At 30.3% G+C, this 15,421-nt stretch overlaps 1 protein-coding gene across 1 annotated transcript; it reads left to right on the top strand.

Annotated features, from left to right (window-relative positions):
- The first annotated feature begins 136 nt into the window (after positions 1-136).
- Positions 137-13,805, top strand: LOC132726866 (N-acetylglucosamine-1-phosphotransferase subunit gamma-like). Its single transcript, XM_060712270.1, has 9 exons — positions 137-248; positions 1,586-1,631; positions 2,684-2,824; positions 5,119-5,202; positions 5,953-6,046; positions 6,925-7,122; positions 7,457-7,612; positions 9,951-10,011; positions 10,359-13,805. Exons 1-9 carry the CDS (start codon positions 170-172, stop codon positions 10,412-10,414), a joined length of 915 nt encoding a protein of 304 aa, XP_060568253.1. The 5' UTR covers positions 137-169; the 3' UTR covers positions 10,415-13,805.
- The last annotated feature ends 1,616 nt before the right edge of the window (positions 13,806-15,421 follow it).

The raw sequence follows: 15,421 nt of genomic DNA, 5'->3' as shown, positions 1-15,421 counted from the left end.
CAAAAGACTGATTTTATTTGTAAATCATGTAAAAAAAACCTTACTTATAACTGAAAGCTGACATTTTCTAGTTATTTACTTTGTAGATCTATATAAATCGATTTCGGATGAGTCTCAGTACATTAACAAGTGTTAGAAGGACGATGGCGATGTTATAAAATATTCGTTAATGAATACAAAAATGGTTGCCGTTCAGGACTATCCACGAATTGCATTTATTGTTTTTATGATTCTCCACGTTGTCTGGGGTAAAACCATAAATTGTTTTAAATGCAAACACAACTAATCATTATAGATGATTTTATATGGAAATATACTATATATGAATGTTACATTTTGTAAAAAAAATTGAAAAACATTAAGCATTAAGGAAAAAAGTTGTGGGTGGGGTATGGAAATTACATGTATATATAATATATGAATTTAATAAACATGTAATATGGCCAGTGTTGGCATGTCATGTAAAAAAAGAGTCTTATGATGTTTTACTTCTGCATGGTTCCTTGGTGATTCCGTGCCCAAGTTAATATATAAAAATTATAATTGTGTTGGTGACAGGTCAAGCCTATTTTTTTGGAAGTTCGAGCTGTACGAGAATCACATACACACTGTACATCTACCCTATACTCACTGTTGAGACTAGCCGTACAGCATTTTTTCAATACTAAATAAAGGCTATGATGAAGTCAGTAACAAGTTTCTTTTAAATTATTTGCTATATTATAAGGGTTTAAAGGTTTACCGGTATATATACCAATATATTGCAATATGAAAAAATAAATTTCATACAAGGTAACGATTTTTGGAAAACTGGTTTTTTAGAAAAATCATAATTTTCAATTAACTGCCTTCTACTTTTTTTTACAAATTTCACATAAAATCTTTAACTGGTGAATTTTATTGGCGCCAACGTAAGATAAAAATGTCCGACAACTAGTACACTTCAAAGTCAATAAGTGGCTGCATAATTTACATAAGCGGCCCATATGTGAAAGGTTACACGCGACTTGTTTTGTTTATCAAATTGTGTCACACTTTACTTTTTATTTAGTTCTTACATTTTTATTAAGTTTCTACATTTTTGTACTAAGAATAATATACATATAATAATAATATATAAATAGAGGATATTCAAGCCACGAGTGAAATATGGTAATTTTCATGCCAAAAGATGAAAATAAATCATGTATTTATAGAAAAAACTTAAATTTTCTGTTTATTATATACATTTTTCTCTTTTTTGACATTAAAATTTAAAAGACTTTCCCCTAAATTTTGTGTACTGGCAGAGCTTAAAAGAAAGTAGTCCGGCAAGACACCAGTGAAAATACGGAAAATATGTTTCACTGCAGTGAAAAATAAATTTTTACAGTGAAAATACGGAAAATGAAAATACGCATTTTATTCCATCAATATTTCTCAATATTTCATTTATAAGTATATAATAAATAATGTTACTCCATCTTTACATCAAAACATATACACGACAATACGTGCTACGCGCTTCGGCAAAATGGCAATATATTGCAATACGGTTTTTGTCGTATTGTTACACCCCTACTACAGTGTATATTATACATTTCAGGAGAAAGACACAGTATTAAAGTTGTTGAAGAACCATCCAGTTATGGGTTTGTACTTGTTTTAGATTAGGTTTTCTTTCTCTTGTAAAGCAGTATATGACATAAAAAAATTAAAATAATGAATTGTAGATATTTTAACTATTTCACTTGAAATTCTCCAAATTTATTGAATTTGTTGGAGATATTTCATGCTCCAAACCAATTCTTTTAGAATCATTTTTTTCTCCAATCTTATTTTTAAGAAATTTCATAATCTCCAAACTAACTCTCATAGATTACTCTTATTTTTCAAACTGTTGTCTTTTATATTTTATCATGTACATATGTTAAGAAATTAATAAAAGTGGAACAAACAGTCAACACAGGATAAGTTTTAAGGTTTTAAACTTTTATTTAATGATGATAACTGACGTTTTGACTCTCTGGTTATAAATATAAATATGTATATTTGTTGACAAAATGAATACATTAAATGTTTATGACTATAACCAGTATATAAGCTTTGCATCAATTATTATAGTTGCCGTCATATTTGGTTATATACATGTGTATAAATAACCAGTAAATATTATGTTCACAAAAATTCATTTAAAGCCAGAAAGCTAAGTGTCTAGAGTAATATCATAATTACTGGTATATACAAAATTGTAGAAAGTCCATATTAAATTTTATGGTTTCCTTTGTTAAATGACCATTTATGTTAACTAACAATAATTGGGCTGTCTATGTTTTATTCAAGAACTTCATTTTTCAGTGGTAATCTGTTTTAAACCCTTGACTTGCTGAATTTCTTAAACTTTTTGATTGTTTATTTGTTTTGGAACTGTCAAATTAAATTATCAGTTTTTGGGGAAGTAAAGTCAGCCAGTAGTATAAAGTCTGGTCAGACTGCAAGGAAGTTCAAGTTGGTCTGGCTGTATAAATGTACTTGTGGAAGAGGATAATCATTTTTGATTCTGGTAAGTTAAGGGTTCACTTTGAAACTTTTACTTTCATTTGTAAATTATGCAAAGAATGGCTTCCTCAGTTTTAACCAAGTACATATTTTAGTGATAAGATTAACATGTATGTTGATAAAATTTCACACTGTTTATTTGCAGGATAATGAACAGTTACCATGGTGGAAATGTGATTGAAAGTCATGCATCCAAATTAAAAATGAGAATAAAGCCATCAAATTTCTCTGGACCTGCTCTTTTTCACAGACTGGTTGGAAAATGTTTCACCTTAACAGACGAAAAGTAAATGACATTATCTTTTTTTTTGTACAATATTGTTTTCAAATGTCCAAGATCTATTTATGTTGTCATTCTTTATTCAATGATTCTGACAATATATTCTTTACCTTGTAAGTTTGGACTTTAAAAGCATTTCAAAAGGAGCTTATCAAGAAAGCCAAGTCAGGCATTTGGGCATTCACAATAAAATAACTTTGTTCTGATATTTCAAACATATCAGTGTCGGTTTCAAAATGGCTACTGAAAGTGTAGCCACTTTATTGATGTTTGAAAACAATGTTTGACAGCAATAAGGATAGTAACATTCTGCCTAATAACATTGTGATTACGAAATTTTTAATATGTGCAGCAAAATGCAATGAATGGTTGGAAGTTATTATAGTTGAGTGAGTTATTATACTCATGTGTATTATCATCCATGGAGGACTGGAGGTTCTGATAATTGAGTGAGTTATTAAACTCATGTGTATTATCATCCATGGAGGACTGGAGGTTATGATAATGGAGTGAGTTATTATACTCATGTGTATTATCATCCATGGAGGACTGGAGGTTATGATAATTGAGTGAGTTATTAAACTCATGTGTATTATCATCCATGGAGGACTGGGGTTATGATAATTGAGTGAGTTATTATACTCATGTGTATTATCATCCATGGAGGACTGGAGGTTATTATAGTTAAGTGAGTTATTATACTCATGTGTATTATCATCCATGGAGGACTGGAGGTTATGATAGTTGAGTGATTTATTATACTCATGTGTATTATCATCCATGGAGGACTGGAGGTTCTGATAATTGAGTGAGTTATTAAACTCATGTGTATTATCATCCATGGAGGACTGGAGGTTATGATAATGGAGTGAGTTATTATACTCATGTGTATTATCATCCATGGAGGACTGGAGGTTATGATAATTGAGTGAGTTATTAAACTCATGTGTATTATCATCCATGGAGGACTGGGGGTTATGATAATTGAGTGAGTTATTATACTCATGTGTATTATCATCCATGGAGGACTGGAGGTTATGATAGTACAGTGAGTTATTATACTCATGTGTATTATCATCCATGGAGGACTGGAGGTTATGATAGTTGAGTGATTTATTATACTCATGTGTATTATCATCCATGGAGGACTGAAGGTTATGATAATTGAGTGAGTTATTAAACTCATGTGTATTATCATCCATGGAGGACTGGGGGTTATGATAATTGAGTGAGTTATTATACTCATGTGTATTATCATCCATGGAGGACTGGAGGTTATTATAGTTAAGTGAGTTATTATACTCATGTGTATTATCATCCATGGAGGACTGGAGGTTATGATAGTTGAGTGATTTATTATACTCATGTGTATTATCATCCATGGAGGACTGGAGGTTATGATAATTGAGTGAGTTATTAAACTCATGTGTATTATCATCAATGGAGGACTGGAGGTTATGATAGTTGAGTGAGTTATTATACTCATGTGTATTATCATCCATGGAGGACTGGAGGTTATTATAGTTAAGTGAGTTATTATACTCATGTGTATTATCATCCATGGAGGACTGGAGGTTATGATAGTTGAGTGATTTATTATACTCATGTGTATTATCATCCATGGAGGACTGGAGGTTATGATAATTGAGTGAGTTATTAAACTCATGTGTATTATCATCCATGGAGGACTGGAGGTTATGATAGTTGAGTGATTTATTATACTCATGTGTATTATCATCCATGGAGGACTGGAGGTTATGATAATTGAGTGAGTTATTAAACTCATGTGTATTATCATCAATGGAGGACTGGAGGTTATGATAGTTGAGTGAGTTATTATACTCATGTGTATTATTATCCGTGGAGGACTTGAGGACTTATTTGCATGTGCACCGCATCTTAACGTTAGATAACCTTTTGTTGACTTGAAGTTATAACAGTTGAGTGATTTATTATACATATATGCATTGCATCTTAACTCTAGACATCTTGTGGAGGACTGGAAGTTATGATAGTCGAGTGAGTTAAAGGTTATAGGCATGCACACTGCCTTTACCCATCCAATTCTTTTTGCCACTCTAGCAAATTGGAAAACACTTTAACAGTTCTACTGTTCAAATTACAATTTCTGGTACATGATTTATTTAACAGGTTTATGTCTGAAAAACTGTGAATAGCTTATGTTAAACTCTATGGTCATTGTATTAAGCTACAAACATCCTGTTGGATTTTGTTTGTGTTAGTCAATATGTAATTTTTGTTATTCTGTTTGACTAATTTTGATGTTGTTTATTTTCCAGCTATAAATATGAGTTGTGCCCTTTTTCCAATGTAACACAGCATGAGCAGTCATTGAGATGGAATCCATATAGCGGAATACTTGGGTAAATCTTGACACAAACACTTATACTTATCTCTTTGCATAATTTCTGTCAAATAATGTTTTGGCTTAACAAAATGAAGTAGAGGAGTGTTGGTAAAGTGATTAAGGTGTTTGCCTCTCAACCCAGGGATTATGGGTTTAAGCCCATGTTTCCTTATATATCACCAGAACTGAGGTGCTAGTTCCAGGAAATAGACTCAGCATTGGTCCAAATTATCTACCAGCTTTCTTTTTAGACTTTATTAGAAATTTTTGCATGAGGACTTAAGAAAATCTTTTCATTAAGCATTGTAGTATTATGGCATATGTTTCCTGCTCTATATAAGTATATTATTATGCAGTAGATTTGTTTTTCAGTAAAAGGAGTTTTAAGTATTGCACATTGAACTATTAAAGTTTTATTGATTAAATGCTATTGAACTTGAGTACACCAAATACAAAATTAACTATACATGTTTAAGGGTATAAAGCTTTGTGTTTTGAAGTATATTTTAGACACATATAAACATTCTCATTGTTGTTTATTTATCTGGGGAAGTTTTAACAAAGAGTGTCACAGCTGAATAATATTTAAATAAAACAGCAAAATAAAACATACCTTAATAAAATCATATATTTTTATCAACAATCAAATCTTCTATGTACAGGTTGCCTAAAGCCTTATTTAGCTTTATACCCTTAAACTGTAAGGTAATATTAAGCATTTGATATAAATTCATTTACTTTATGTATATTTATTGTCTTATCTAAGTGTGTGGCAAGAATGGGAAATAGAGAATAACACATTTGTTGCCATGGTTATGAGGGAAGGAGATAAATGTGGAAGTAATCAAAGAACAATGAAGGTAATATTATGAAGTAATCACTGTAGCATCTCCATCTGTAGCCCTTTTCTTTAACCCATTCACTGCTAGTCTTGGTCTACACTGATGATATGGGTATAATTAGTTATGAATCACTAAGGGAACAGAATACTTGACATCACAATAAATGAGGTGTTAAGAGGCTTTGCAGAGTTTCTGCTTAACAGTTATCCAAACCCGAGATATTCCTGTCTGGGATGTCAATCAGTGTTTGATAGGTAATGTTGGTAGTTTTCACTTCCGATCACAGCAGTAAGCTACATTGAATTTACCAGAGCACAGATCAGTCACCGCATTTTTTTGCATACCACATATCAAATATCATTTAAAAAGAAATTATAAAAACTAATATTTTTTACTTAAATTAGTATTGCTTTTTAATGGAATATTCAAAGAACAGGAAGAACTATTGTACACACTCATGGGTTGGTGTCAGAGTTGGCATTACACCTCAGTTAAGTTTTTGCAAGTTGGTATCTCCAAAACTAATGAAGGTTGAAACTTCACACACTTGTTTGAATAGGATGTCACCATCCAAAGCCCATAACTCTAATGTAGACTTTGACAAAATTATTATCCTTTTTTTTACTTAAATTTTACATTATCTAGGCTCTTGTTTTACTATCAAGCATTGAGAATAGTGAAGCACCCTCTCTTTCTGACAGTTCTTGTTTAGCATATGAATTTTCAGTTTGAATTTTAAAAGTACACCTAAATGAAAGGCACTGGTATGACAACATTTTATAGCAGAAAGCTTGTCTTATAACAAAGTTCAGCCTGAATAACACTTTTTGACCGAACCCTGCCAACATGTTTGTGATTAAAAATGCAACATTGGTTATGGAATTATCATATTTCAGGTATTTTTCAAATGTGGTAAGGGGAACAAGGTGCTGAATGTCAGTGAGCCGTCCACCTGTAACTATCACATGAACTTTAGTACACCCTATGTCTGCCATAAACAGTCTATGTTAGTTTACCCCACCTTAAACAAACAGTTACAGAGAGAATGGGGATTATTGGAAGGAGAACTTCAAAGAGGGGAGATAACCAAAAAGGTAAACCTTACTTTGTAGTTTTTTTGTTTTTTAACTGAGTGGCCTCACGCAATAACTAAATATTACATATAGATAGCTTATTAATGGCCTGGCCATATTCTTAGAAGCTGACTTTCTCTTACTTAGCCTATGTTGAATTATCACATTAATCACATGTGCCATCTGATCTTGGTCTGCATGGGTAGAATCTATTGTCACCCAGCATGTTAAGGGTTAAAATACTGCATATCTTCTGTACTTGACATAAGGGTTCTATTTTAGGTTAATAATTCCTTTTATTATTGACTTAAATGCTTTGTTGCATTTATTTGACCATCTTTTGGCCGTTATTTAGGGATATAAGAAGTACTTGTCAAGGATATTTGTGAAGGCAGGCTACATGTTATCTGAAGAAACAAGACAGGACATATCACATGATGCAGTGGAGAAAGAAAATGCTGCAAAAGAGAAAGAAGAAAAAACATTCACTGATGTGTACACATGTAGAGAGGTAATTCCCATATTTTCATATAAAAATTTAAAAAAAAAGGAAAAAAACTAACAAAAACAAAAATGTAAAAACATTTAAACATAAGCTTCTGTATAATAATTGTATTCAACCATATGTTTTTTCAATAAAATAGCAGATATGTATCAGTATACAATTATTGTACATGATGATGAGGTGAATATCCGACAAATCTGATATTCACTGGGGCTTAAGGTCAAGGTGAATGCCACATTAGCCAGGTCCTTAAACTTGAATATTAAGCAAAATCTATAACTGTTCTGTTATGTGACCAAAATAAAATCCGTCATTTGATAGATGTCCTTTTTCACTCATTTAAACCTTAAATAAATAGACACAGAGAACACGGTCTGAATCTGTAATTTACATATGATGTTTGATAAACAGAACATTGATTTTGATTGGTTGGCTATTATCGTATATCCTGTAAAACATTATTGTTTATAATTGTAGATGGTTAACATGAGTCATGTTTTATGACATAAGTTGTTCAAATTAATATAACCTTGTATGAAATTATTGTCACATATAAGTTGTTTGAGTCATTATCACCTTTTATCAAAGTCAATGTCACACATAAGTTGTTCTAGTCAAAATCACCATTTTCAGTCAATGTCACACATAAGTTGTTCAAGTCAAGATCACCGGGTGACCCTTTTCAAAGTCAATGTCACACATAAGTTGTTTGAGTCAAAACACCTTGTATCAAAGACAATGTCACACATAAGGTGTTTTGTTTTGTTTTTTAAGTGAATATCACCTGGTATCAAAGTCAATGTCACAAAAGTTGTTCGAGTCAAAATGACCGTGTATCAAGGTCATTGTCACTTTTAATTTACAGTTAATCACAATGAATTGTTTTTCATACAATAATTAGTTTTAAAGTTAAAATATCTGATAGCAAGAGGCTATATAAATTATTGCATGAGTTGTATGATAATATTATTGTATATTTATAGCTGTATCATGATATTACTATGATAATATTATTGTATATTTATAGCTGTATCATAATATTACTATGATATCATAATATTATTGTATATTTATAGCTGTATCATAATATTACTATGATAATATTATTGTATATTTATAGCTGTATCATAATATTACTATGATAATATTATTGTATGTTGTATCATAATATTACATTACCTATCATTAAAGGCACATCATGCCTTAGAAATAAATAAATTTTTACGTCTTTAGAAAACAAGAATTTTATAGTTGTAGAGAAATGTTAGATGCTTGTAACCTGAAAAAAGTAGCGATAAATGTGAAATAATTTGTCATATATGTAGCAAAATGTAAACAAAGTATTATTTTGACTCCCATACAAAATACTATATCACCATATCTTTAATTATTGCCAGAAAGCAACAGATGAATAAAGTGGTAATTGGCCAAAAAGTAACTTCTTGAATACTATAAGTATAAAAGTACACCAAATTAAAGAGCTTTTGAGAAGTAAAAATAAAAGCATTTCTGAGACATAATGGGCCTATAATCTATAATTATTCATCTTTATAGTAATGGAGTAACTATGAAATCTGATGGGTACTGTATAGAAGACCTTTAGACCAAATCTCAGTATGATGATACTAAAGTTGTTAATCATTTACAAAATGTATATAAATTTTTTTATTATATAATCTATAAATAGCTTTGAAATGCCTTTCCCTGATTGGCTAACAAGCAACTTTTTGTAAAAAATAACAGGTCAATATCAGAGTATATTCACTGTTTTTTTCCTAAAAATAGATTTTCAGAGTATATTCACCGGTTTTTCTTCTAAAAATAGATTTTCTGGAAATCCCTAAAAGACGCGAGACTTTGACGTGACATCACGCCAAGTTTGTTGTTATTATTGTGAAAAAAACGTTGAGTGGGGTGTACATAAGAGTCAAATAAGTCTATTTTAGTTACCATTTTTCATTTTTAAGAACAATAGGGATTAGCATGCCAATGGAAAGGGCCAAATTATAGAAACAGTAGACAAGCTGAAAAATAATGATTTCCGTCGTATGTGATAAGCCATATAAAAGCTATTTATAAACTATATAATAAAACAGATATGTACTTTTTAGCTGTTGAATATGATGTGATATGTACTGAAAAATTAATATTGACCTCGGCTATCGCCTCGGTCAATATTAATTTTTTCAGTACATATCACATCATATTCAACAGCTAAAAAGTCCATATTTGTATGATATACAATGTAGATGCTCTAAATTGAATCATACCACACCATGGTAGGAACAAAGCATTTTTTTGCAGATTTTGGAGAGATATATTATTTTTCTTCTCTTAATTTCAGGCATACCAAAAACTACAAAAAGAAGTTGAAGATTTAAGAAACCAGTTGGCTGAAAAAGAAAGTAAGTTATTTTATTTTAGGTTATCCAATAGTTCTACTTTGTAACAAAGTTTCCAGGTAAATTATGGAAATAATCATAATTTTCAGCAAAAATGATTATTGTCAATTCGCAGATTTATCTTATGCCCCCAGTTATGGGTGGAACTTAAAGATTTTCCCTTGTCCTACAGTCATGTTTATCTATAGAAAGACAAAACAATAGAATGTGGCAGCATTATGGACACATTAATTTTCTAGATTTTTCTTCAGATTCATTTCTACGAATCCATGAATATTGATTATTTTTCCATACTCATACTTCAATTATAGATTATTGTTTCATATTTGTTGTTCTCTCTATTATTTCAGACAATGATAGAGCATATGGTCACCACGGTATGGATGATGACTATCTTCATGATTAAATGGCCGTGAATCAGTGTGACAACATGTGCAATATTTTTACTTTAACTGATACGATATGTCTGAAATACAGCATGAATAATGTAATTGTGTTTAAATTATGGGGATGTCATTATTTCTTACATTGTGAGGTATTTGCTTGTAATATGTAAACAAACAAACAACAGCTTGCTGAATATGGAATGCTGTTGAAGTTAGAAGATTAAATTCAGTAGATTTTTAGCTGAACTGTACAAAGTATATGGAGAGCTGTCCTACTTGCCTTGGTGTCTCTGTACAGATTTCAAATTAAAGTTTTTGTGCAGTACAATATTTTTTACTATAACTTCATTATTTTTATTAAGATATTAACTTTAAAAATATGTTCCTTAACATCAGCCACATCTTAGTGACAAGGTTCATAACTCTAGAAGCTATATTTTCAGAAAAATCCTGAATTATCTCCCCATAAACTTAGATGTATGCTAAAAATGTTGTTTTTTTACTATAACGTCTTTATTTCTTAAGGTATCTACTTCAAACTTCAAATGTTCCTTATCATCACCCACACCCTTTCCTGTATTTCTGGAATTATCACCATTTAATTTTGAAATTTATTGGAAATTGTTTATATTTGTTTAAAGTATTATCTTTGTTATTATAAGAAGTATCTACTTTAGACTTAAAATAATTGTTCTTTGTCATTATCACATCATGTTTGACAAGGTTCATAACTCTAGCATCTTCATTTCAAGAGTTATTTCCTCTTTGAACTTATTTTACTTTAAAAACTTCATAATTATACTTCTTGCTCTTATTATTTTTGTTACTGAAGAGATTGACTTCAGATTTCAAATTGTTGTATTTTCCATTAGTCTAGATCATAGAAATGTCTGCTTAACTTTTATTGACATGAATGTTCACATGTATATTATGTATTGAAAAAATATGTAAGAAATATTATCGGTCTCAGCGGCGTTTATCAGCTATTTAACACCGGTTTGGAGTTTTGACCACGAAGGCCTTAGGCCTGAGTGGTTAATTTTTTCGCATCAAAACGACAAAACAGGTGTTAAAAAGCCGATAAACACCACTCAGACCGATATTATTTTGATTCTAACAAGATAAAATAAGGAAGACCACTACTGTTGTTTTTTCAAGCGAAAATGATTTCCAGTGCCGATTTTCGTACAATGCTGTTTGATTTCGCACTCTACTTTTGATAATATCTAGAAATTATTAAACAAAAGAAATAATAAGAAAAAAGTTATTTTATCAAGTTTTTAACAAGAAAAACTTATGTCTTAGAATGGATTGTATTGTGTTTACATCAGTGCCCAATTTATCATTCTTGTATGTTTGAAATGATGTCAGCGTTTATGAATGAGTTGTATACTTAGGATGACGTCATTTTGCTGCTTACGGATTGGCACCGTTTTGTCAAAATATTTATTAACTGACATGGATCAAATCTGTGGTGTTAGTGTATGTTAGATATTATTTCGGTATTGTATGAAAAGAACACATATGAACGGAAAATATAAATTAAAAATGCTTTTTTTATTGTTGCTTTAAAAGGCTTTGTAATCTATATAATCTTGGGAGAAAACATAACAGCCGCATATACAAGTAGTCCTTAACCAGTGTTTATTGGCAGTTTAACACTGTTTTTTTTTTTTCTTCTTTGTCTATAGTAAAAAAATCACGAAGAGTGTTAGAATGAACATTTGAGTTCTTTGATTGATTTTTTTTAATAGTTTTGAGAGGTTTTTGATATATCAAAAGAAACTGATACATTGGGAAACACTTTCTTTGATAAAGGAATTTTGAGGACATTTGTTATATTAAAGCGATTTAAGAAAAGTGTTAATTATTTCTATGATTTCCAATAGTCTACAAATAATCCAGTGAATCTCAACTCTAAAGCTAAAATACTCATATGCTAGTGGTAAGTTGCTTCTTGCCTTAAAATACTTTGCATTAAATCAAGATTTATTTATTTATTTTATTTTTCTTTCTTGTGGGAAAGGGTCCTTGTCCAGTCTAATTGGGACAAAATGTGTGTTGTGATGCCAAAATTTGGATTTTTTAAAATAAGTTCACACAATGTCATATTTTTGTTTTATTTATCTTTACATTATAGATCAATGTCTTTTTTGTGTGTGTTTCTTTTGAATATTTCAGTTATGCTTGTTAACATGTTCCATCAGCTTAATTTTAGTCAAATATTTATGGGGGATTCACTACTCAGAGATATGATATCTCAAATTTATATATTTGGAAATATTTTGGCAAAAATGTTTGTATTTTCAACTTGGAAAGGTACCTTTTACCAGACCAAAACAAAGAAGGAAAATATTGCTGTGTAATATGATTTTAACATAGATGTCATTAAAATTAAGAACCTAATTTTTCTACTGAATGGTTGATATATGAACATCTTATGATCTTCAATCATGCTTCTAGCTGTTTGGTAAATTCACTGCATATTTTTAATATGTCAATGATAATTTATGATCAGTATTTCCTGTTGTAAATTATATAGTAACATGTAGTATTTGTTTGACGTTATGTTTAGTTGTTTAAATTACAAATACACTGTATTAAAAAAGTTGGAAAGGGTAGAACAGTAGCCTAGATGTTAAAGTGTCTGCCTCTCAATCGAGGGATCATGTGTTGAAGCCCTAATCGAGTCACCACCATGTTTCTTCATATGACACCAGTACTGGTTGGTTCCAGGAAGCAGACTCTAAAATGATTAATATAAGCTGCAAGAACTTGTTTCTCACACAAGCTTATATACATGTATAAATATTTGTAAACTAGGGGTATATTATAATTGTTAAAATTATGTGGGATTTTATGTTTGAATTACGTGGGATTTTATTGTTTGGTTTCTATGTTGTCATTAAATTTTAAGACGATTTTTGCTAGAAACAACTCATTTTTGTGGGCTTTGTATATTAGTTATGCTTTGAGGTACTTGTAGGCACATTATGCCCCAGTAACAAATAAATTTTTACTTCTTTACAGAGGGAAAACACGGGTTTAATAATGTTTAAATAATAGTATGTATGTAGGATGCTTGTTTCTTCAAGAAAGTGAAATAAATAAAAGTGAAATAGATAAAAATGAAATAATTTGTCATAAAGGTAACATAATGTAAACAAAGCAGTGCAATGTATTTTTGACTTCCATACAAAATACTAAATAACTATAATTGTACTTAATTTAAAATTTCTTTTTTTAGAAACAATAAAAGTAGACTAAAAATAAAAAGTTTTTGAGAACTAACAATAAATTATTTTTGAGGCATAATGGGCCTTTAATTCTAAGACGCTTTAAACAAGTATAAAGTATCTATTGAAGGGGATATTGATTGAACAAGTTTAGTTGTTTGTGCTCTTTTTTCTTTTTTTTTTAATAGATTTCACTTAAAAGAACAAATTTTAATTTATATGAAAATTTGCATGAATCAGGATGCATGAAGCTTTAATGACAGTCATGTTTCTTTTATTATATGTCAATGACATAATAAACATATTTTTATTGTATATGATATAGATTGGTAATTATACAAAATATGTAACAAAACAATGTTATTGTACGGTATGAATTGCTTATGTATGATGATACTATTTATAGGAATGGCAGTGTCATTTTTAGTGTCCAGTTTATAGTAACATAAGAGCATACACACACTATGTTTGGAAAGCTGCATTCCCTGTCAGTTTTTATGACATTTTGTATTTACACTGTGTGTACAGTTTAAAACATATCTCCTCTGTATGCTCAGAAAAAAATGTTTTATTTTACATTTAAAAAGAAAATGTATTATCAAATTGCATCTTTAACAATCTGTTTAATATACTGATTCTCCATTTGTCAAGATAGTCAAAATTAGTTTGCAAGTAATTTATAATTTTACGAATGTTTTGATATCCTTATCAGTACAGAAATATGTGAATGAAATATTTGTTTTCCATAATTTTATAAAATTTTGCAAGTTTTTAACTTGAGTAAGAAATTACATTAACTTATTTGCATATTTTATTATTCATATTTACCAGTTACCACCTTATGTAGTCATAATGTGATTATTGAATGTATGAAATGTACAGTTACATGATAACATAATAATCATATTGGTTTTTAGCTCACCTGAGCATAACTTGCTCATGGTGAACTATTGTGATAGGGTTGTGTCTATTGTCCTCCGTTTATGGTCAACTTTTGTTTCAAACAACATCTCCTCAAAAACAATTTGGTAAATGTTGTTAAAACTTTGCAGGATTGTTCCTATCATGAAGCTTTTTTAAAATTGTTCAAAGAATTCCATTTGAATTGGCCCCAACCAGGGGTGGGGGTGGGTGGTCATGGGTTTTCCTGACATAGATTTAGTAAAAATGTATTTAGTAAAAATCTAAACAATACCTTACTTAAAATCTCCAAGGGCTAGAGATTAGATATTTGGCATGAAACATTTTCTAATAGGCCTCTATTAAGTGTTTGAAATATTGCCGGGGTCATTGGTTTTTCTAAAATGTATTCAGTAAATACTTCTTCAAATTAGCCCCCACATGACCTGGGGCCATGACCTAGTGACCGTCTATTTTGCATTTTGAGCTGCAGCTGTAAAATTTGAACTATATGCACAGTTTCAGAGGTAGAATTTCATTTTGACATTAGTAAACCAAGATACCTAGTGACAATCGTTTTGTAAATAGAGCTACAGCTATAAAATTTAGGTGTATGCACAGTTTCAAATGCAGAATTGAACTATGACCTAGATTTTGACCCAGTGTCCTGTTTTTTTATACTGAGGGCTATAGAATTGAAATTTGAATTACAATTACAGTTTCAGATTAGGATTTGAAATTTGATAACAGTTAACTGAGGTTTTTTACCCTATGAACAACAAACATATTTGTAGTAAGAGCTATTAAAGCTATGAAATTTGGACTTTACTCACTGTTTCAGAAGAGGCTTTGAACTTTGGTATCAAGTCACCTATTTTTTTACCGTTACAT

Source organism: Ruditapes philippinarum, unplaced genomic scaffold, assembly GCF_026571515.1.
Source record: "Ruditapes philippinarum isolate M1 unplaced genomic scaffold, ASM2657151v2 ctg92_1_1_1_1, whole genome shotgun sequence".
NCBI lineage: Eukaryota > Metazoa > Mollusca > Bivalvia > Venerida > Veneridae > Ruditapes > Ruditapes philippinarum.
This window is presented reverse-complemented; position numbering and strand designations above follow the sequence as displayed.

What these genes read in the sequence shown, in the direction of transcription:
- LOC132726866 (XM_060712270.1), top strand. Translation starts at nt 170, where the DNA reads ATGAATACAAAAATGGTTGCCGTTCAGGACTATCCACGAATTGCATTT. An exon ending in GAAGAACCATCCAGTTATGG is followed by an intron (nt 1,632 to 2,683) that starts GTTTGTACTTGT and finishes GTTTATTTGCAG; the next exon opens with GATAATGAACAGTTACCATG. An exon ending in GTAATCAAAGAACAATGAAG is followed by an intron (nt 6,047 to 6,924) that starts GTAATATTATGA and finishes ATCATATTTCAG; the next exon opens with GTATTTTTCAAATGTGGTAA.